At 38.3% G+C, this 23,551-nt stretch overlaps 3 protein-coding genes across 4 annotated transcripts; all 3 read right to left on the minus strand.

Moving 5' to 3' along the window:
- Positions 1 to 232: 232 nt before the first annotated feature.
- leng1 (leukocyte receptor cluster (LRC) member 1) lies at positions 233 to 6,253 on the minus strand. The gene is given in 6 exon segments (XM_054621507.1): positions 233 to 1,534; positions 1,991 to 2,193; positions 2,196 to 2,300; positions 3,446 to 3,643; positions 5,730 to 5,904; positions 6,037 to 6,253. Coding segments are annotated over 5 exon segments (858 nt in total). The 5' UTR covers positions 5,862 to 5,904; positions 6,037 to 6,253; the 3' UTR covers positions 233 to 1,314.
- Positions 6,254 to 6,325: 72 nt separating this feature from the next.
- Positions 6,326 to 15,176, minus strand: tmc4 (transmembrane channel-like 4). Its single transcript, XM_054621508.1, has 16 exons — positions 14,992 to 15,176; positions 14,611 to 14,797; positions 13,003 to 13,151; positions 12,743 to 12,892; positions 11,739 to 11,824; positions 10,480 to 10,625; positions 10,130 to 10,277; positions 9,827 to 9,985; positions 9,577 to 9,734; positions 8,798 to 8,924; positions 8,102 to 8,199; positions 7,829 to 8,012; positions 7,586 to 7,716; positions 7,187 to 7,342; positions 6,949 to 7,027; positions 6,326 to 6,797 (listed from the first exon to the last, which is right to left on the minus strand). Exons 1-16 carry the CDS (start codon positions 15,008 to 15,010, stop codon positions 6,705 to 6,707), a joined length of 2,070 nt encoding a protein of 689 aa, XP_054477483.1. The 5' UTR covers positions 15,011 to 15,176; the 3' UTR covers positions 6,326 to 6,704.
- A 621-nt stretch (positions 15,177 to 15,797) lies between these two features.
- On the minus strand, positions 15,798 to 23,239 carry mboat7 (membrane bound O-acyltransferase domain containing 7). Of its 2 annotated transcripts, none has more exons than XM_054621731.1 (9): positions 23,152 to 23,239; positions 22,064 to 22,143; positions 21,704 to 21,833; positions 21,039 to 21,165; positions 20,790 to 20,946; positions 20,151 to 20,346; positions 19,414 to 19,566; positions 19,054 to 19,230; positions 15,798 to 18,090 (listed from the first exon to the last, which is right to left on the minus strand). In XM_054621731.1, exons 2-9 carry the CDS (start codon positions 22,137 to 22,139, stop codon positions 17,685 to 17,687), a joined length of 1,422 nt encoding a protein of 473 aa, XP_054477706.1. In that variant the 5' UTR covers positions 22,140 to 22,143; positions 23,152 to 23,239; the 3' UTR covers positions 15,798 to 17,684. The 2 variants fall into 2 exon arrangements, with proteins under 2 accessions (XP_054477706.1, XP_054477707.1); XM_054621732.1 differs by having other exon boundaries at positions 22,064 to 22,146; positions 23,152 to 23,237.
- Positions 23,240 to 23,551: the final 312 nt, after the last annotated feature.

Raw genomic sequence — 23,551 nt, forward strand, 5'->3', positions numbered from 1 at the left:
TATCTCATTTGATATTGTGTGATTCGTCTAAACTGCACTAAAATAAAAACATGTTTTTTTGACTCAGTTCCGGCAAAAAAAGAAGACAAAAAGATCAAGCTGTTATGGATAGTTTAGTCAGTTTATGAGGTACACCGATCAAAACTAATGCACTTTAATACAACAGCCCTGCAATAAATCCAACCTTCAAGGAGGTTCTAATGTTCAGTTTTGTTGAAAGCATTGATTTAACTCGAAGGCCAATTTGGAGACTGCAGCACAACATAAAATAAATATATGTATAGCCCAATACAACTTATCAGCACCACAAAAAACAGAACATTATATCACTCGTGAAAGTTTTTATTTCAGCTATGTGAGATTTTCACATTTATTTTTTAAATAATTTACAGCGATGAAAAAAAACAAGTTAATATCAATCTTTTGTGTTGGTTATTGGTGTTGGTATATGATGCAATAGGAAATTGAAAAGCAGACATTTTGACTCCCAGGTGTTCCTAATAAAATATACAACGGCTTCGTTCCATCTTCTGTCCCAGTGAGTCGTGACAGTGAGCCAGCATGCAAAATACTAGGACTAAAGAGAATTCAGCTAGTGTTATTTCATATTTATACCTGTGCATTTCCTACTGTGACATTTATAACCATGTTTGTGAAAAAGTTGATATGACTTTTAAAAATAAAATGTAGAAATGTTCATTTGGTAGAGATTCCTATAACACATCTTCAAATGTTTTGTTTTATCCTACCAAAAGTCCAAAACCCAAATAAGTTCAGCTAAAGTAAAATATGACAAAGAAGAGCTGAAAGTAGAGAATTGTTGGCAATTCACCTTGAAAATTTGTGAAATTATACATTTTCTGCCATCAACTAATTGATTTCTTGCCTAATTGTTTCAGCTTTACTCTCCGGTTTATCTTGTCTTTACTGAAAGACTTCTTAATTCAGTGTGTGCAGATTTTCTACCACCCTTCAATCTCTTTGAATTTTAGCATTAGTATAAACAATACTGCTGATGGAGAGCTTCAGGCCCCCTGTGATGACAACCATCTGCCCCGCTGACGTGATCATGAGCGAAACGCTGCAGGCGATAAAGGTAACTTTAACTGACCTCTGACCTTGTGGGTGAACAAAAATGAAAAGAAAATGAGGCCCACAAGCCGCTTTAAAAGTATGTTCTTAATGTGGCTTTAAACCTACCATCTTACCTTCTTTCCTCTGGACATTTTACATTTGCTTCATTTTGAAAAACTGCTGTCAATATTTGTCCACTGACTATCCAGCACGGATCACACTCGACCAATAAAAGATAGTTCATGATTTTAATATTTCATCTCTCCAGCTGTCTCGATCCCGCCTTTGACGCTTTCGGGCAAGTTCTGGGAAATAAGCACTGTTGTAGGGCATCTCCCTCTCAGTTGTCTCCTTCCCTGGCTCCTTCCTTTTGCCGTTCCTCTGGTCGAGCAGAGCCTGGGTTCTCCTCCTTTCCTCAGCCTCCCTCTGTAAGCGCTCAGCACGTAACCTTTCTATGGAGCTGAAAAAAAAAAAGACGCAAGGACATCTTCACATTTGATCCATATCACGATTCACACTCCCAACACCTTAATTATCAGGAAACTAAACACGTGACTATAACTGTCTCGCTGGACAGAGCCCGGTTAGCTTTTCCCCCTTGTTTCCGGTCTTTACTTTATGCTAAGCTATATGTATGCTAGCTTCAGCTACACATTTAGTGTAAAGACGTGAGAGTGGTATCAATTTCTCATCTATCTCTAGAGGATAAAGTGAGTAGTTATATTTCCCAAAATGTTGAACCATCACTTAAAAACCGGTAAACTAAACATCAAAAACAGAATCATGGAAACCAAGTCTAAATATTTTGAGTTACTGGGCTGAGATTAATCTACAAAATTATCTCATATCAGATACTGTAAGATTTACAGTCAGTTATTTTAACATTATAAGAAACAAGTTAAATAGACTGTCTTACCTCTCTCCACTGCTCCTCTTTTCCCCTGCTCCTCTGTTGTACTTTTTCTTGCTGTTGTTGTATTTTCTGTCCTTCACAGCGAGCGCTTTCTTCATTTCTTTCAATGGGTCTAAACTATCTTTCAATCTGCGATCTCTCTTCTGCTTCTCCTCTTCACTTATTCCCTTCTTCTGTTCTTTTTCTTTTCTCTCTTCTTTTTTTTTTTCTTTTCTTCTTTTTCTTTGCCAGTTTTCATGTACCACGGAGTGACTTCGGTGCCTGGTTGGGGTCCTAGAGACACCAGCAAGCCGATAGCTCGTTCCTGCTTCTCCTAGAAAAAACAAAAGGAAAACCAACAGTAATTTAAAATGTGTTGAGTGGTGACTGCAGAGCTTAAAGATGCCAAACGTAGAAAATGGCAATAATAGCAAAATGATTCACTTTTCCTTTGGCTGATCTCTCGTCTTAGATTCGATTATAAAACTAGATCAAATTCTTGTATTTTAACACTTTGCCCTGAAATAACAGTTTTGTGTCTCTTGTGGTTTGATTAGTTGTCCCCTACTCTCATGTTCCATCTGTTTACACTGCTTGTATGCATAATGTTGCTGGGCTGCATCCAGAATATATAATGCGTTTTGTCCACAGCCAGAATCTGACTGCTTCCACTGACTTTAATAACCCATTTCAATACAGCAGCATCTTCACTTGACTTAATGTTTTCGGCAGTAAGGACACAAGTGTAACTGTTGCCGAAACAGCTCAATAAATAAATTGGGCAGAACAGGCGCACTGTTTATTCAAAATGTTGTGATCACAAGCTCAATCCCTGTGGTACAATAATACCCATACCACAGGAAAACCAAACACAATAACAACTTGTGTTTGACCGTTTCATAGCTGACGGTTGCCTGCTGATGTTAATTCATAAAAGACCTTTGTGTGAAGGGGTAGGTCTACATAAAACAGGTGTTGTTATCATTCCTAATGATCACTACAAAACTGATGGATGATGTACTAGAAATTAAATATGGGAAAAAAATGACAAGAATCAAATGTTCATTGAGCTCAAAGGTAAATTCTTGACCTTGAAAATAGCAGTATGACAAAGAATTATTATATTAATGTCCACTTTTTTTTTTTCTGGAGCCTTCAGTCACATCTTGTAGACTCAGGAGTTAATCAGTTAGATCAATGGATTTTGGATCAATTGTCATCACAAGACTGTAACGTCATCACAAAACCTAAATCCGCACTTACTGTAGGTCAAGTGATAACAACTAAACCCTCTCCATGAGAAGGAAGCAAACTTTATCTGTTGATGAAGGCAACAAGATGTGGCTGAAAGCTCTGGAAAACCAAAGTAAGTGATGAGACAAGGTCAGAATTTAATGTAACTTTTCAAGGTTTATATGTCTGTCACTTTATTAATACATAATTACTGCATGAAAATGACAGAAGAAGTAGCACCATCACCTGTTCATCTTTCTTCTCTTTGAGATACTCCTCATTCCCCTTCTTCTCTGAGGACTCCTCAAGGGGAAAAAGATTGAGGTGCTCCAGAACTCCACTTCCTCCACTCCGTTCGTCTCCATCATTGTCATCTTCTTCCTTCTTTTCTCCTGCTGAAGGGAGAGCTGCTCGGGATTTCCTTCTCAGATACTCTGTACGAGCCTGTGGGGAGGAAGAGTCGTTATTCAAAACTGAATATATAAAGATCAATAAAGGCTACTTTATAATGCATCGTATCATAGCTTTTCCACAGGCTGGGCATAATTGATTTACTGTAACTAAAGCTTCAACCATGAAGCGCTTCATCCTAATTGTGGTATTTTACAACGATACTATACAAATACTGCAGCACAAGAGTAAGTCTGTATTGTTAGAATAGCATGATACCATTGGAGATTTAATAAAATATGACATGAAGACTAAATTAACTACAAGCTTAGTTTTGATTTCAAAAGACACACTGTATAGTCCTTTAAGTATTACTTTATAAATATAACAAATGGTAGGATATAAGAACAGAAACAATTATTACAGTATGTATATATTTTTCTTCAAACTCATCACTGTAATTATATACCAAAAATATAATTTGCTATGTCTTAATCCAGCTGAACTGCTAAACATTTTAGCATGTGCTTCTTAAAAAGTATCATATTTAGAAAAATGTTAGTTACAAATTAAACAAAAACAAACAAACTGTTGGTTTTACTGTTTTGACCATGGCTGATTTTTTAAAAACATGTTGTAGACTTAATTACTACTACTACTACTACTACTACTACTACTACTACTACTACTACTACTATAATAATAATAATAATAATAATACATTTTATTTATAGAGCGCTTTTCAGAGTACTCAAAGACGCTTTACAGACATTTAAAAACAGCATTTAAAAGCTACACACTAAAAACTTATAACACACAGCATTAGTCAGACATTAAAAGCAGTTTTGAAGAGGTGAGTTTTGATTTCTGATTTGAACTTTGAAAGATTATTGCAGTCTCGGATGTGTTTGGTGAGAGATTTCCAGAGAGGATGGCACTTAGTTTTTTTAAATTGCAGATCTCTTGTTTCAATGTTTGTATACTAAATCTTTAAATGAATGAACATTGACAATTACTTTGAACCCTAATTACATATTTGTAGTTTATAAAGCAAATAGCAGAACCTGCAACCTCACAATGTCGTTTTTAAAAATGTAATTTGAGTTAACATGTGTGACAATGACACAAAATGGTTTGAGATGGACTGTAGCATCACCATGTAGGTGAGGACATATACAGCCTGACTGTATGTAGGTGAGGACATATACAGCCTGACTGTATGTAGGTGAGGACATATACAGCCTGACTGTATGTAGGTGAGGACATATACAGCCTGACTGAGGTGAGGACATATACAGCCTGACTGTATGTAGGTGAGGACAGATACAGCCTGACTGTATGTAGGTGAGGACATATACACTGACTGTATGTAGGTGAGGACAGATACAGTCAGACTGTATGTAGGTGAGGACAGATACAGTCAGACTGTATGTAGGTGAGGACATACAGTCTGACTGTATGTAGGTGAGGACAGATACAGTCTGACTGTATGTAGGTGAGGACAGATACAGTCTGACTGTATGTAGGTGAGGACAGATACAGTCTGACTGTATGTAGGTGAGGACAGATACAGTCAGACTGTATGTAGGTGAGGACAGATGAGGACAGTCTGACTGTAGGTGAGGACATATAGTCTGACTGTATGTAGGTGAGGACAGATACACTGACTGTATGTAGGTGAGGACAGATACAGTCAGACTGTATGTAGGTGAGGACAGATACACTGACTGTATGTAGGTGAGGACAGATACAGTCAGACTGTATGTAGGTGAGGACATATAGTCTGACTGTATGACAGACTGTATGTATGTAGGTGAGGACATATAGTCTGACTGTATGTAGGTGAGGACAGATACAGTCTGACTGTATGTAGGTGAGGACATATAGTCTGACTGTATGTAGGTGAGGACAGATACAGTCTGACTGTATGTAGGTGAGGACAGATACAGTCTGACTGTATGTGAGGTGAGGACATGAGGACAGATACAGTCTGACTGTATGTAGGTGAGGACAGATACAGTCAGACTGTATGTAGGTGAGGACATATAGTCTGACTGTATGTAGGTGAGGACATATAGTCTGACTGTATGTAGGTGAGGACATATGTCTGACTGTATGTAGGTGAGGACATAAAGGTCACCTCTTGCTCTGCACGCTCCACGCGACGCTGGGCCTCGCGCTCCTCCTCTGCTGCTTGGGCCTCGTCCTTCCGCACGCGAGCGACGTTGTCTTTGTTGCGGACGTGCCAGCTCTTCTTCGGAAGGATGTTCATCGTTGCCTTAGTGACTGCTGATACTGCACGTTAGCAGCTCCGACTGAAGTGTGAATAAACACGAACAAACACTGTCTTTGTTGGTAAAAACACACGCTTGTAGGAAGAGGAAGTTGGGGAATCAGTGGGGCTGGAAATAAGACGAATGTGAAGTCAGAAAAAAGTGAAATGTCACCGTGTTGGTGTTGCTGTTGCGGTCAGCTAACGTTAGCCAAGGTGTGCTACCTCCCAACTCAACGCAACACGTTAACGACACCGCTGCGAGGAGACACACTTAGCTCGCTCCCTCACAATAAACTTGTCTTTTCAACAATGTAACATTAACAAAAAAGGACTAATATACTATCACTAAGTTGGTGGGATAAGAGCTGCTCCTGCTGACGGCTGCAGTAGCCCACAGGAACAAGTAATCAAGAACAGGAAGTAAACATTACACATTCTCTGCAACACCACAATTATGGCACTAGAGGGGGCTATACGTCCTCTCATTTTATTATGTAAAAGGAAAATACAGGATATCTCCATTTGCATGGACAAAAAAAAGTGAGGAAACTCTGCATTTATAACAAAGACACCATTTATACCTTGCTTATGTAATTTAATCATATACCACTTAGTTAGGTAGGTTAATAATGAATACGTTTTCATGTCCCTAAAACACTGAGCTCTGTAAAGTCGGTGGAGAACCACATCTTTTTTTAATTAATCTTGTTGCAGGATTATCTGATAAACCCCAGCCAGCATTATATGACACTGCCTGGGCATACAGTCCTTTCAGGCACTTTGTCATATTGTTTCATGTTTAGAAGGTCGTGAAACCAAAACATGGTCCTTATGCTTTGATCACTCATGTGCTCCTGCAGCATGTTTTAGGATCTGATGTTGTCGACTCAGCTGCTCAATCTGCTTCACCAAGAACTGCTTGTCACGGCCCTCCTGTAAGCCAAACACCCACTATTGTATTAGTAAACTTAATGCCTGTAAGTATTGGGAGATAATAAAGGCCTACCTACATATTGTCAATATTCAATACCATGTAAGTCTTTGCTATTACAATACACCATTCAGGTATATGCCAACAACTTACCAGTTTAAGCTGACCTCTTAGCATGTCAACACTTTTCCCATAAACAGAGGCTAAGGCTACGAAATAGCACATCACCACACTGCCAGGGAGAAAGGAGCCATGAGTGTACATCACAAAACGGACAGTTAAATGCCACATAATATGCTGCTAAAATATAGGCTGTATTCTATATTTGGCTTTAAGTACAGTACTGTATATGCCAGAATAATAATCCTACAGAAAGCACAAATTCACTCACCAAGATAACGCAAACAGGGGGATGGAGAATGCCTGAGAACCAATGAAGAAGAGAAACTCCTGTGTGATTTCAGAGAGGAGGTGGAAAGTTGTTGGAACAATCGACCACATGCTGGGGAAGAAACGGAAAGGACCGCAACCCATAGAAGGAGGAATCCTGGGTGGAAAGAGGGACATATGTTTCTTTAACAATTTAATATAACATTTAAAACATTATTATCCAAACCTCAACCTGCCAGTATTCTTACAATTACTTATCTTTTGACCTGCTGGGTAAAAACTTCAATGTCCACTTTCACTTTTATTTTAAAATAATTATTTGTCACTGCCGGCGCTAAACTAAAAAAAAGGCACTTTTGTTATGATTGTTACAGGGGAGAGGGCAGCAATCAGTACTCACTTAGCAAGACTGTAAACCATGACAGCTGTGGCCAGGCCCCAGCCAATCATGAGTACCACCAGGAAAAAGAAGGTGGAGGTGGTGGAGCGAAATGTCTTCAGTGCTGGCCGACAATTATGGAAGAGTGTGACCTGAGGAGGAAGAGTGGCAATGTAGACACGGTTGGGAACTAAACTTTCTCCTCACTCCACCAACAAACTGGCATTGTGTGACATGTTGGCTGTGTTAAAGCAACATCTTCACCTTCTTGAAGTAGAAGAGGAGGATGAACTTGATGGTGTTGATGAGCGGCAGCAGAGGGCAAAAAAGAGCTCCTGTCCAAACCACAGTCTGACCATAAACCAGTCCGAGCACGTTGGCGGGGACTACAAACTCCTGCCGACCCACCCACTGAGCCAGTTTACTGGACCAGTTATCCACCACCATCCTGGACCACACACAACAACAAAGCACAATTACCAAAATCTTCATGTACTGCAATCATTTTTCAAAATAAAATCACACGCTGATTTGTACCTGCGTGGAAACTCCACCAGGATGAGCAAAGCAATGTTGATGAGGAGGTCAAACAGTGTCAGCTTGTACATCTCCTGTCCTACGCGTGTTTCCCAGCACTACACGATGGCACAAACATGAAATGATGAATCTGTCTCACAATATTTAAATGTTGAAAACATCATAAATTAACTTTCTTTTGTGTTCTTTGGTGTTTTACCCAAATTTTTAAATAAGGACAATGTTGCTCAATGTAGGCGTACTATTTGCCTATTATATAATTGTGAACATGAGCTTTGATTATACTGCATGTCATAAATCATTGAGTACACAGTTGGCTGCTTTCTCTTTGTCACTTACAAGAAAATCAAAACATACTTCAGGCAGAATCATGTCATATTCTCTCTTTATTCTAGTGAGGTGTTTGGAAAACAAAACTACCATCACTGCTTATTTCTCATTCTATCAGTTAACTCCTCAGTTGAAAAACTGCAAACAGACTTCTTTGCTCATGTAAACAAATCCATAACAGAGAAGTTAGATTAGAAAAACAAATATTTTTCCATCTCCTAACTGCAGAATTGTTTTGTATTTATCTCAATCCCTCTCTATGTTTTCTTAAACTGTTGTCCATCAGCTTGTGGACTCTTTTAAACCTGTTTGTGAAGAGGAAGCATATTTAAAAACAATTAAAATGTACTCAATAAGTATAATTACCGGGTAGACTTTATAGTTGTAATGGCACAGTTTGCAACCTTCACTATTTGTGTAGCCATCGCAGGTGATCTGACGCCACAGGGTGAAGAGAAGAACACCCAGACTCACCAGACGAAGAAACACTGCCCTATACACGGAGCAGAAAAGAGGAATCATTATCAAAACAACTCTGATTCTGAACTACTACATTTTTTAAGGTTTAACAGTTAAACACAAAAGAAAGATTATTGACTTTGAAATAATGTTATACAGTAACTATATGACAGGTTGTAAAGGAGTGTTTATACAACATTGAGTACCCTTCTAAATCACTGCACTACATTTATGAATGAAATATTGTATTTTATACACATTACTGGTGTCTCTAGGACATTACTTGTAAAAAAGATTTCAAAACATGTGGCCCCTTGTCACAGGTTTATTGGTGTTTTCCCCTCTAAACCTCTCAAATACTTTAATTTAAATAACTGTTTTAAACCCCAAAGAGGGGTGTTGCTACTTTTGCTACTTAAACAGCATTTTGTTCATACAACATCTCTACTTTACTTAAAAACACTTTTAAAAGATGGACTGGTTCTTCTAACTGGGTATTGGTGCTCTTGCTTAGGTAAAGGTTTTGAGTATTTGTTCCAGTTCAGATGACACACATTTCCTTTTGGTAGCAGGTTCTGTAAAATATCAGAATTAGTCTACCCCTTTACCTCTAACCCTTTACAAACACAAATGATTAAATGCAAATACTCTGACATAATAACGCTCTAACAGAAACACCAGCTAACCTTAATAGTGCCACTATGACGGTGTTGCTGGGGGAGTATCGCTCTATCAGGGCAATTTGGTCACAAAGCAGCGGCACCACAAAGTTTCCAGCGGTGATGACAATGGAAGGTAGATACTCATAAAACAAACCCGCGATCCCTTTCTCACCACTCCTTCCCTGTGTGTCAAGGATGGGAAACAAAAGGTCACCAAAGACTTTCAGACACAAAACCGGACACACATCAACACACACCTTTTTTCATAATCTACCTGGCTGAAGTTGGTGGCCATGAAGATGCCGTAGAAGGCCGCTATAATGAGCCCAAATGAAAGAAAACACATGGCAACACGTAGAGTGTATAAAACTATTTTTTGACTCAAAGTCAGAGCGGCTGCCCTTTTCTTCATGCTCTCCTCCTCCAGATCCACCTGACGGATAAAGAGAAAAAGAGACGAGGGGTCATCTGAAAGCATCCAGGGAATGATTATGCAAAAACTGTGTTGTGCTGCAGAGAGAAAACTCTTTTCCCAGACTTTCTTTCATCCTGCTAATTGGGACAGATCCCTTCTGACCTGTAGCCGATAGCGGATGTTCTTCTGCTTCAGATCGGTAGCTCGGTCTCCCTGGCAACCATAGTCCCAGCTGGTTAAAACTATCATGCTGTAGTTGCCCACAGTGGCGCCTCCTGTTGCCACGGCAACTCGAGCTGCAGTCCCCATGCTGCACATTAAGAGCCAGTCCGGGGAAGAGGATACAGATGCAGGTCAAGGTGACTGAACTCTCGACTCAGGCTTTTAAATGTCATTACGTTCATTTCACCATATTGAACCCTCACTGAGACGGCTGAACACACACATATAAACACACATACACAGGCTGCATCTTGATTATTAATATTGATCCTGTTCGTTCTGGGACTGACCGTGCAATGATACAAAGGAGACAAAAGATAAAGTAGAAGACGGCAGTGAAGAGGTAGGCCAGGGGAATGTTGTAGGAGAAGTTTTTGTCCTCCACCATCGTGTTGTTGTAGTAGCCGTAAAACAGGTATGAGTACTCCATGAAGCCCTGAACAAAGAGGAGAGAACAGTCAGTAAGCATGTCTGATGTACTAAATGTTCATGGGATGTGGTTTGAATTCACTTGATTCAGGAGAGAATAAAATAGGGGCATGTGGAAGCAGTACTATTGATCACTGAGGTCATATCAACTTTATTTTAGGGTGTTATGTAACTTTCAGTTTTAATTGTGATAGTGTTTGGATATCCTGCTAGCATATTGATCACTCACTGACTTGGTCACTTTTTATTTTGAATGAAGATTTCAGCCTTAGACTGTATATAAGGGCCTCAGCTCCAATATGTTACATTCTGTCATGTATGTGGCCTTTTTAACTGTCTAACTTTTTTTTCCTTCTTTTCATGAGGTGTTAAGAAAATGGTTACAGACGCCATATTGGATTATTAGAATGAAATTAACAATGCAAAATACATCACATCAACTTAGTTTTAAAGCAGTAGATTTACATCTTGGATGATACTCTTATTCGCTTTCTTGTCAACATTTAAATCAGAGGATCAAACCACTCTCATGTTTGTCTGGTAAATATAGTGCTGGAGACAAGTTAACTTAGCAGCATAAAGAATGGAAACAGGTAAACAGCTAGAATGGCCCTGTCTGAAGGTTACAAAATTCGCCTACCAGCACCATTAAAACTCCCTTTGTAACATTTACATCTTGTGTATTTAATGCCTAAAACCGGAGTGGATAAATGACAGATTGTAGGTTTGCAAGGGTTTTGTCTAGAGGTGGCAGTAGTTAGATATTGTTTAAAAGGAGAGAGGCTAACTGTTTCCCCCCGTTTTCAGTTTTTATGCTAAGCTAAGATAACTGACTGCTGACTGTAGCTTAATATTTATACTTATTATAAACAGGCATAAGGGCGGCACCAATCTGCACCAACCATAAGTATTGTAAAAAACAAAACATGTAGGACTCATGACTTCAGTACTTCGAACTTCCTGGCTACAGTCTTGTCTTTGAGAGTTTACACAATTATATAAAAAGCCAAACGATTATAGAATCACAATGTCCAATAATGAAAAACATTATATCTGTCTCTGTGTACATTCTGCACGTCTCTTATCTTTGAAGGTCAGTGCGATGTTGCAGGTTTCTCACCGTTCCCGAAAGTAAGTCAAGGAAGTAATTATAGAACATGACCAAGCCTTGAGGATTAGGGTCATAATTCATGCATTCATCTGGACCTGGAAAACATAGCAAAGGGAAAGCTTTCTGAATGTATAGGTCATGCAGTTGTCCTGATGTTTTAAAGAGTAACAGAAAGAGAAGAAGAGAAGGAGAGTGAATGCTGCAGTGGTGATTAAATGCAGGCTTGTAGCTCACTTGATAGCAGAGGCAGCGGGTCTTAATCCCTAAACTGCCATCTAGATAATGCACATAAAAAAGCTTGAGAAAAAAAAAAGGGTTTTATATTTTGTGAAATGACTGAGGGAAAAAATGATAAAAAACACTTTAAGGTTTGGAAGGGCGGTAGCAAGTTCTTGCACTGCCAAGAACTTGCACTGCCAAGGATAAAATGCAGGATAAAATGTTTTAACATTATATCTTCTATATTTTACACACATTTATAGATGAACCTCAGGTAATTACATTTGAATATAGATATCGTTTTGGGAATATATATTCACTGTTCATGCACCAGTGATTTCACTTTATGTCCAAGGGGAAAACCATGGTTGGTACTGTTGTTATGCTTCTGAGCCTCTGTTGCCTGGAAACTGTTTCATCAATTGCGCTAAAATGTCAATTGCAGGAAATAAGAAGAAATGAAGAACCATGGAAACCCAGTGCCATGTGTTACCCTCAAGTTAAAGGGAAATTTACATTACATTACATTACAGTCATTTAGCAGACGCTTTATCCAAAGCGACTTACAGGAAGTGTATTCAACATAGGTATTCAAGAGAACTACTAGTCACCAGAGGTCATAAGTGCATCTCCTTTCTTAAACAAGCATCTAAGAGCATAAACCAGAGCAAAAGTATAGTGTAGAAGCAAACTAATATGAATACAATAAGTGCAACAGACTAATACGAATACAATAAGTGCTAAGAGGAAGGCTCAGGGAAATGAAATGAACTGCAGCTTGAACAAGTCCTTACCAGTGCTGTTCACAAGATTGGTCCCAACAGATCTGAAGACAATGCTGGGGATGAGGACAAATCCAGCAATCAGTAAAAAGGAAACAAAATTGAGCACCACCAAGAATCGCAGGAACAGGAAGTAAGACTGGACGCCACCTCCAAAGTTCCCTGGGGGAGAAAAGGGCCAAAGATTTAATTAAAATGCAAAAAATTGTCTTGACAATTGCATACATGTATACAGTAATCTGTAGTCCTGAAATTAGCCAATAAAGGTTTACCTCCAATCTTTTGCAAAGACTTTCTCCAAAGTATGAAAAAGTAGAGAGATCCTCTGGCGTTTTCCTTTAGTTTTTGCAGAGATTTGGTCTGTTTCCGTTTCCAGGACTGCCTGCTGGAAACCACAGGAACCTGCATCTGCTGCACCTGCCTGTAATATACAAGTTACACTTAAAACACTCTGGAATAAATACTGTGTGATATATATAATTATTAGTTACACTTTATAATAAGGCCTTGTCTCTCATAATAATAATAATAATAATTTCTAAAACATTTCCTCAAAGGAAATATGTTATTTTTTCTTAATTATAGGGAAACTAGAGACAGTGTTCAGTTGGTACATTTCTAATGATTATTCCAATTAATTTAGGTGTGTGACATTTCTATCACATTAGTATTCATTGTTTCTCTGTGTACCATTTCAATTATTAAAGTTCCCCTCCACAAAAATGTGTATGGCTTAGTGATACTTCACAAAATAATGTATGTGCAAAGGGTGTATGAGTATGAAGGAGGTAAGTTGGTCTGTGCTCACCTTAAATCTGAGCTTAAGATGTGTATGTATGAGCAATGTTTATGTTTTATGTATGTTTTGTGACATCATAGCTAGTTTTGGGAGCTAATTGTGGTCCGATATGCTACTCAAATGTGGAAACTTAAAGCCTCTAGCACACATACAGTACACTAAGAACTGAACATAAGATTTGACTTAAACCTGCAATAACAGATTTTTGGCCACTTGGGGGCATCTGAACCGACATATCATCACCTTTTAAGCTAAAATAGGGGACTTTGTAGCAAACAGATGCTTTTTACACATCCGGCTGCTACAAGGAAACATTATCATTCATATTGTTCATGTTTAAAGTCAAGTCAAGTCAAGTCGGTTTATTTTTATGGTTTATTTATATAGCACATATAAAAACATCAGGAGATAACCAAAGGTGCTTTCCAGCAGAGATGAGTGGGTTAGGATCAGCCTCAATACAGGTATAAACACAATTAAAGACATAAATGGTGCATAAAAGGCAATAATACATAATATAATACGATGAAAAAATAAAAGGAAACTAAAATGACTGGAATTTCAGGCCACCTACCGAATGCAATCATTAATATATCATCAATATTCACTCTCATCTAGCTCTGTATTGGGTATCTACAACTTCTAAAGGAAGTATCTGACTCTTTAGCTGCTAAATGCTCCACTAACTGTGACTGTCTGCTGTTCAGTGGTGACTAGGTCGCCTACAAAAGCTTTTAAGAGCGTTCTTGCTGAAACCAGCATCGGAAAAGGGACTTTTAAATAGCTGTAAGAGTGAACCATTAAAGTTGCGGGCCGTAAAACCAAAACAATGCCCTTACTTCACTATAACGCTTCATATACATTTTTCTCTGTAGATTCACAATTACAAGCGACCCCTTTTACATTGAAACATTGTTTTCCCTTCATCTTTTGATATGTTATTATGAAAAATATGGATTATAGTCGCTTTAAATTATATTTCAAAGTATAGTGTTATATGCTATAAACCATGTTTGAAGGGGATCTTTAAACTAAACATTTGAAAAGTACACCACCAAACTTTCAGCAGTAGGTTTCATACCTCACAGCTCTTTTTAGGGCCATGGGCAAAGGAATGGCCCTGAGGTCCCGAGGCGGTCCACTGTTGCCCTCTTCCTTCTCCTCTGCAGGGGTCGAGCTCAAGTCGTACTGACGATCATTTCGATTGGACACTCGAGTTGAAACCCGTCGTAACCTTAGTGACTGCTGGTCACTGGGGTAACCATCCTCTGTGAGATATTTGGGGGGAAAAGGCAAAGAAAATGATCAAAGCAATTTGAGTCAACACAATTAAGTCAGATTAGAAGATGATTCCATATCAGCAGAGAGATTATTTAGATATTTAGACGGTTCAGATATTGTCCAAGTGTTTGAATTAAACAAATATATATTTAAATGTGATCAGAGGTAAGAAAACACACACCTTCAATGTAGTCATACATCTCTCCTAAGCCTTGTCTCTGTGGTCCACTGGCCAATCTCTAATGCAGTTTATCACAACGAGTTTTCAAGACTTTCCACTGTAACTGCATCTAATACTTTACCAGCAACAAATCCAGAATAAAACAAACGGTGAACCAGCTCGTCATGAGGAAATGCTGCCCATCCAGGAACACCTTCCCTGTTGTTTTCTCTCACGGACTTTACTCCCTTTGTAAATGACCACACAGGTACTTCCTTGTATGATTAACCCATTATTTCCATGGAGATGGTTGCCATTCATTTACAGTTTGCAGTGTCAAATAACCAGCTGGTACAAAAGAAGCATACAGCAAAAAAAAACAGGTTGTACTTATATAAATATGTGTTATTGCGGAGTTCAAAGAAGAGTGAATTTCTGGAATTATTTTGGTGAATTTAAATTGTGGGCAGTGATGGGGACCAATGCATTGTATAATTTAAATGTGAACAAGAACATGTAAAATCAGCAAATACAAAATGTTTGATTTAACAAGGGGGTGCAGTTACTCTTAGCTTAAAGAAGCTCAAAGAAAGCACTCAAACACTGTCGTAACCAAGCAGGCGTGTTTTTCTTTCACTAATGCCACAGAGTTAATGATTCCCCAGTCTGACAACTGAAAAAATGTGATGTATAAAATACTTTTTCTACAAGCATTATCTTAAAATAAATAAATTATGAACTCCATATAATAAAACACAAATTCAAAGATAATCATAAAAGGTATACTTAAGAGAAAGAACAGGCACGAGAGTAACATTGATGAGGAAATGCCGATATGTATTCAACAACACTGTTACAGAGCAGGGAGTGTACAGTTGGTGCAGTGAGTGAAGCTAAAAAGGCTGAAAAATAAATAGTGTGGAGAAGAGCACAAGTCACAATCATCACTGTGCAATAATGAAAACAAAGGGAATCATTTATACAAGGGTTGAGTTTTGGCACGGGGGCAGAAAGCATGACACAATATAAATGTATAATTCAAATTATCTCAGTTTGAGGTAACGTGTGGAGAACAAAACACATTGGGAGATAAGACCTATTAATTCTGCTGTCAGTCATGCTCGTATAAAACACAGACACAGTGGAGATATCGCACAATTTCAGACGGGAGTGAGTGAAAGAACTCTCAGCGTGTTTACCAACTGTTCAGTTATTCACGGTTAAGGGCCGGGCGATAATTCAATATAATTTATCAACTTTCAGCGGAGGCATATGATCGATATGATCACATAATATCTTTGCAGATATTTATGCTGTCCGAATAAAAGTTTCAGATCAAGCTCTAATTAAAAAACAAGTTTGGTTAAATGTGATGCATAACATAGAGACTGTTTATTGAACATCTGTTTAGTTATTTTATGAATAAACACTTGTTTTTTTATATTATGACTATATCAAGTTTGGAAAATAGCTTGATCAACATTGTGACAATGATTTCAACCGTATCGCCCGGCCCTAGCTGTGCTGTTATTCGTGAATTACATTGGCAGCTTATAGTTGTAGATGTGAAACTTCCAACGTTTTGTATCTAATGTTTGGTCCCAACCCTGAATGCTCGTTGATGGCAGTACAGACATTTTGGCAGTGAACGGACTGTTGCTATCTTACACATGGCACACTCATATACAACAGTGCTATAGAGCCGACAGTGCAGATGTTCCTGATATGTTCACAGTTACAGGCAGAACAACAGAAACAAACGGAGACATCTTGGATTCAACCGGTTAAGGGTGTAAACCAAAGCACTGAAATAAAATGAGGAACAATATAATGGTGGAAAACAAAATCTAAAACACGTAAAGAAGTCCTAATGTAATTAGACAGCAATACAAATGTACTCTAGACCGTGCACAGTAAGTTTTACATTGTACTTTCTTAGCAGTTAACATCACAAAAACACAATTCTACTTAAGACTGTTTACTGTGGTCAGAAACAGTCAAAGATCTGATTTAAGATGCCAAATGGCAGCAGAAATATTTTGTAACTTGAAATTTGAAAACACACAAAAATGACATCTGATTCCTGATGATGACACCATCATGTCACAATCTATCCATTCTGTACTCCAGTATAATTGACTATAACATAATACTGAGCGCTGCTGGAATGTTAATTTATGGAAACTCAATTAAATCACATTCTATTTTAAATATTTTAAGCCCATTGCAAAGATTTGGCTTATTATTGTTTGAAAAATGCTACTTCCTGTTTTCAAAGCAGCATCTTGACATTTCAACAACCTCATTTTGACCGGTAATGTAGTTCACTTTAACACTTTAAACTGGGGAAGGTATTGTGAAATAAAAGCACACATACCTTACAGGTAGATGCTTCTTAACTATTAACTACACCCCAAGTTGCCACTCACACTATAAAAGTAACATTCATTGCGCTCAAGCATTCCTCTCCCAGTATTCACAGTACTTTCATGTAAATGTGCATATATGGAATGTCTTTTACCAGATTTCTTTTGTTGCATTTTTGTCTGATTTATCTCACATTTTTAATAAATTTCACATTTTCCCACAATGAATCTTATTGAACCTGTGTGATGTTTATTTATAAGAAGATGAGTGTTGGTGCCATTTATGTTTATAAATTCTAATCTTGAAATAACTCATGTCCCAAAAAAGTACCTTTTCTGTTCCTCCTTTCAGTCATTCTTTTCCCCAGTTTTCAAGTTTTCTATCTTCTCTCCCTCTCTTTTCTCCTCCTTGTCCCCTCTCCTTCCTTCCCGTTTCCCTCCCTTTAGAACCCAGCCAACTAAGATACAGCAAACGGCGATGATGTGCATGATGAAGTAGATGGACATCCAGTAGTCGATGGTGTCAGAGGCCTTCAGCAGCACGAAGCCCATGCACATGTAGTCGTAGGCCCTCATCTTCAAGAACCAGTGGACCCAGTCGAAGATGTTCTGACCGGAAGGACCCAGTTTAGACCGGACAGAGGCCTCCATGGCCGACTCGGCAGCGATGCACAGGGGGATGGTGAGGAAGGAGAGGTAGTAACCGGCATGTAGTCCATGCCAGTAGGCGCTGATGAACATGGTCCAGCCAGCCCTGAGAGTTACAGACAAACAGCAGAGATGTTGAAGTCATACTATCACTGTGAGGCTTTTTGTCTTCTGTGATTTCCTTTATTTCAGGTAAAATAATATAAAGAAGAAGTCTGTGGTAGGATATTAAATAATCACTGCATGTTGTCCATCTTTCAGGGAATAAACATAAAAGAAAATGTAGCTAATAAAATTAGATTTTGGGGATAAGACTGGTGATATTCTGAATTATTGTCAACAAATACCATGAGGAGACCAAAACCAACAATGATTCTACTAAGGAAGTATTGTCTGTGTCCAAAAATATAATAAAAACCTAAATGAGCCAAACTATGATGGTGACCAGTTCCTCTATTACCATGAAAAATAGCCTGTAGTTTATTAATCGCTCCGATTTACATCATCCTGTTGCCTAAAAGACTCACTGGTGACCTAAATCCATAAAAACAGCCCCAAAAAATGCACTATTTACTCCTATTTCATTAATGTTTGATTAATACTAACCAGCTGTTTATATAAATATGTAAATAAGAAATGATTTTCCAGAACAATAACAGCATATAATCGTGACCCTTTTTATAAAAACTTGCATATTAACTAAGATTAAGTTCTACAGAAGAACTATTCAATATTCTACTTTATCAGTAAACAACAGAAAAAGGTAAAAAGAAAAAAAAAGACATTTTTTAAAGATAAAATATATTTGTGTAGGAGAGGGAGCTTCACTGGTATCCATGCAGAAAATTCACAATTGTAGATCAAAGCTGATCACAAACCATGACTACAAAATATTTCTTAAAATCTGGAGAGTCTTGCTATAACCTCACATCTAACATCTTTAAGATTTTATCTCATTAAACAGGTCATTTATTTTAATGCCCAAACACACCAAACAAGGATTTATGGATGAGTTTGGAGATTCATGCCTGTGAAACAAGCAGAAACTGCTGCACACATAAAGCAGTACCTGAGAGCGTAGGCTTTGAAGGGGGCGTTAGGGTAGATGTAGTGATGCAGCCACCACTGCACCGTCATGTTCCAGTAACGCATGCCATGGCGGACCTTCACACAGAAGTCTGTGTTGTAGCAGTCGATGTTCTGGATGGTTTTGAAGTCATACTTCTCTTCAGTGCTTGGATCAGTACTGACCACAAGGGAAAAAAACCCCAAAAAAACAAATTGGCATAAATATCAACTTGCAAGAAGAAGAAAAAAATTAACTTTATAGACACTGAGATGTTAGAGAGGAATGTAACTTAATTTTACAAAATACACTAATATTGCCGCATCGTCTTTTAATATACTTTTACGTCCTGTGATTATGTACCTGTAGGTGACGGTGGGTCCTCCTCCAGGTTTAGAAAGCGCCTTTTCAGGATAGCAGCCCAGACCTGCACTGATACAACCAGCCTCCGCTCCACACCACGCTGCATAGAAACGCATCCTAAACACGAAGAACACTGCTACCATGTAGAAAATCCTGGTGACAGAGAGAGAGAAAACAACATTATTCATCCCTATCTTACCAAAAAACTGCAGAGATTTTACGAAGACATTCAACCCTAAATTACTACTGGGGCCTCCACTACTATCCTAAACCACAGCACAGTTGTATTTAGCTCACTGTGAATCGTATTCTGTGCTTTGTTTTCATTCATTTGTCTCATTTCATTTGCCTTCCTCTGACAAACAGCAGCCAGACTCCTGAAAGAAATTAGTAGAGAGATATTGTACAACCCTTACACTGTAGTTTATGTTAACTGGCTACCAGGACAATATAGAAATAATCTGAAATATTTCTATATGTTATATTATTATACGTTTTCTTCACATTTAAATGTTCTCCATTAGATAAAAGAAAACACTTAAAATATACATTTTATGTTGGTTTGTTAGCTACATAAAGGTATTTCTTTATATTAGTTGCTTTGATTCAGTGTGTTCTTCTCATAACAATTGCTCACATTATAAATACACACTCATGAAATATGTTATGATTATTAAATAATAAATCTACAACTCCTATAACTGACATTGTTAGTATTATTACAAGACTAACAATACCTAAAGAAAAGGTTTTGGTCCAGAAACTCCTCTGTGCGAACGTAGGCCAGTGGGAAGACAGAGTTGACACCCAGGAACAAAGCAGCGTACACAGGAACCATCTTTAAACGCTGCAGACACGGCACCAAGCCGGGCAGATCCTGAGGGCTCGGCTGCCTCAGCCAGTCAATGTACGTTTGGAAGCGAAAGAACGGACCTTTAGGGAGATGGCGGGAGGAGATTAAGGAATAGAGGAGGCGTTGAGAAGACAGTGACAGACAAAAATGGACAATAGAGATAATGCAAGACACAAATAAACAATGGAGGACAGTGTGGATTAAAGGATGAAAGGGGTGGTGTTGGAAGGAAAGGGGAGTAAGAAAACAAAGAGAGAGAGGAGGTATATGAAAACCAGAAGTAATTCTAAATAATATGGAAAACAATATGGACTCACTATATTGGACAAGTAGCAGGAAGTGAGACAAAGAGAAACAACTGTTAAAATGCATGCAAAAACAAATTAACATCAACACATGAATGATAACAACTTACACCCAAACATAATGTTTTATTTCTAAACGTTCACTTGTAAAACCAGAACTGACACAACGTCCTCCTGCCAACATTATTGGGAGACGTTATACGTTTCCACAGACTTACCGGTCATTATACCCGCATAACAGTAGCTATAGGACAGAATATCGTAGAGGGAGGGCTCCTGAGACAGACCACCGATGACGGGAGACTTGGCAAAAGAGCTCACTTCATTTTTCTTCTCCATGTGGAAGCTGCGAACCTCGTTCGCTAAGCTCACCATCTGAATTAAATGCAGAAAAATACATCAACAAAGATGCACAAACTGTAAAGATACTGTGTGTTGCTTCAATAGATCTGACAATGTTACTGTACCTTGAGAGTGAGAAGCAGCTGAATGGCGTTGGCAAAAGGTGTCGGTGGGGGCAGACCGAACCAAGTGACAAGACGGAAGAAGAGGAGGTAGAGAAAGGTCCAGGTGAGACTTAATGCTGGGGCATGCCTAGTAGACAGAGACAAATGTCATGAGTGAGTTTACATGTTCTGTCTGCAGTTTCTACAGTCCAGGTCATTTCACAATTTGTCCCCACATGTTATGACTCCTGTTGTGTGACATGTGCATCAGCATTTACTGTACACCACAGCTGAATCAACTAGTATTAGAAATGGTCATTTAATAAATTCATGTATCTTTGTTTTCACATTAAAAACATAACTATTAAAATAGATAATAGAGCTAAGTGTGCGGATATCTATCTACCAGTTTAAGCTAAAATGCCTAAAATTATTTTTTCCACTATGAGGATTTGCTTCTTTTCTTTGTCATGTGGTACATTTTATTTCTTTGGGTTTTAGACTGTTATTAAGGCAAAACAATCACTTTCAATTATTCTGGGCCTTTAGAAGTTGTATTGGACCTTTTCCTATATTTTTCATATTTCAGGAAATTGATAAACACATTTGTTACTGTAGATGAATCAATACAAATTGTTGTATGTTCTGGTTTACATTTGTAAAAGCATGGCTGCTCATCCCCTTACCGCCAGCTGCTCTTTATAATAATCCATATTCCAATAATCGTCACAAGAGAATGGAGGGTGTGGATGTGACAAGTGGCGATGGCGATAGAGAGGCCCAGAAGAAGACCCGCCCCCTGCTTCACAGGAGGACCTGAAGTGAAAGCAAAGATAAATGCAATTAAAACAGAAAAAGATGACTTGCATTGTGGGTAACATAGGCACCAGGTTTTGACAAGGGAGAAGAATGTGTTGAATAAAAAAGAAGACATCTCTGGTGCTACTCTTTTCTGCACAACAATGCCAAACTTCAGTTTATGCCCTTTAGAGGACAAATATAAATGTAATATTTGTATTAATTATCCTATGTTCCAAAATACTGACTGAGGTAACGGAAGAGGAATCCAACAGGGATGGAGGCAGCAAGAATTCCCAAGTACACCAGCTCATCAGGCGACATCGTTCTGCTGGCACAGAAAAACAGATCAGCACCTAAACTTGCATATATAAATAAATAAATAAATATGAAACATTATTAATAGACAATCCATAATTATGAGTGGACAGCACACTGTTCAGAACAGCAGGAAATACAACACAATCCTTTCAAATACCCAGCAACAATTACTATCTTGGTGACGCTAATCTTTTCTATTTTTTTCTAGATTACATCACAGATATATTGAATAAATCTTACAGTGGGATTTAAGGACGTTGTCAGACCTTGATCACATATTATTTCAAAATGGAGGGAATACTTCATATATCATACAAAAAGAAAGGGTTTGTCTCTAGGTTTGCATATTTTTTTGCAGCCACAACATTGTAATTTATTCAGGATGAGTTAATTATAAATATGCTGTTTTTACGATGTATATTAGGAATGGCATTGCTTAATGTGTGTCCTGATGGAAATGAAATGTATTCACCTTGAACAGAAACACTATTGAGAAAATATTCAGGGTGCATTTCACAATATATCCGGTGACTTATGCAAGAGCACCATGTAACTTTGTTGCAGCACCTTGTACCATTATTTTTGCCAGGTAAAATAAAAGTGTTCATTGAGATGTTAAATGCAAGGGACAACTCATTTGCAATATTACATAACATGGAAATAGCACATGAAACGTATCCATAGTCTAACATAGGAAGTAACTGAGTTTGTGACATAGTGCACAGCAGATCTCGGTCCTTTGATCCCAGAAAAAAATCGGGAAAACAGCTGCATCTTTGATCGCTTTCACAAAGGAGAGTAAAGTATATAGCAAAGTATATAGTAGAGTAAATAGACAACACGGACTGGGTTTGAAAGGCGGAGGTTAAACACGTTAATCTTGTCTGTGTTTACTGGCATCAGTCTGCAGAGAGGAGCAAACGTTAGCAGTGAAGGTCCAAACATCACTCATTAGTTTAGTGGCTACAACCGCGACCTAACGTTGAGTTAGCGTCAGTCTGAAAGTTTTACTTACAATTATAACTCGTTAAATCACCACGGTTTAATAACTCCGGTCTCTGGCACAGCCCGCACAGTCAACCAAACCACCCATCCACACCAGCAGCACCCATAATACAGTCACTTCCTGGTTGGAGAAGGATGACGCCCCGTAGGACTGTACCATTGTAACTTTAGGGGTGCTAACTGAACCATTGGGACTTAAGGTTTTTACATTTCAATGTACAACAGGGTTGCACTACGCTATTTATATTGAATCCCAATTTGTTACAAAATATATATTTATATAAACTCCATATCCTTGAATTGCTTATATACAGTACATGGGATAACCCAGACATTCATATCTAATGCACTCCATATCCTGAAGTAGATCATTGTACAGGGAATCACTCTTCTCAGACTAATAGAACTAC

Source organism: Anoplopoma fimbria, chromosome 20 (assembly GCF_027596085.1).
Source record: "Anoplopoma fimbria isolate UVic2021 breed Golden Eagle Sablefish chromosome 20, Afim_UVic_2022, whole genome shotgun sequence".
In the NCBI taxonomy this organism is placed as follows: domain Eukaryota; kingdom Metazoa; phylum Chordata; class Actinopteri; order Perciformes; family Anoplopomatidae; genus Anoplopoma; species Anoplopoma fimbria.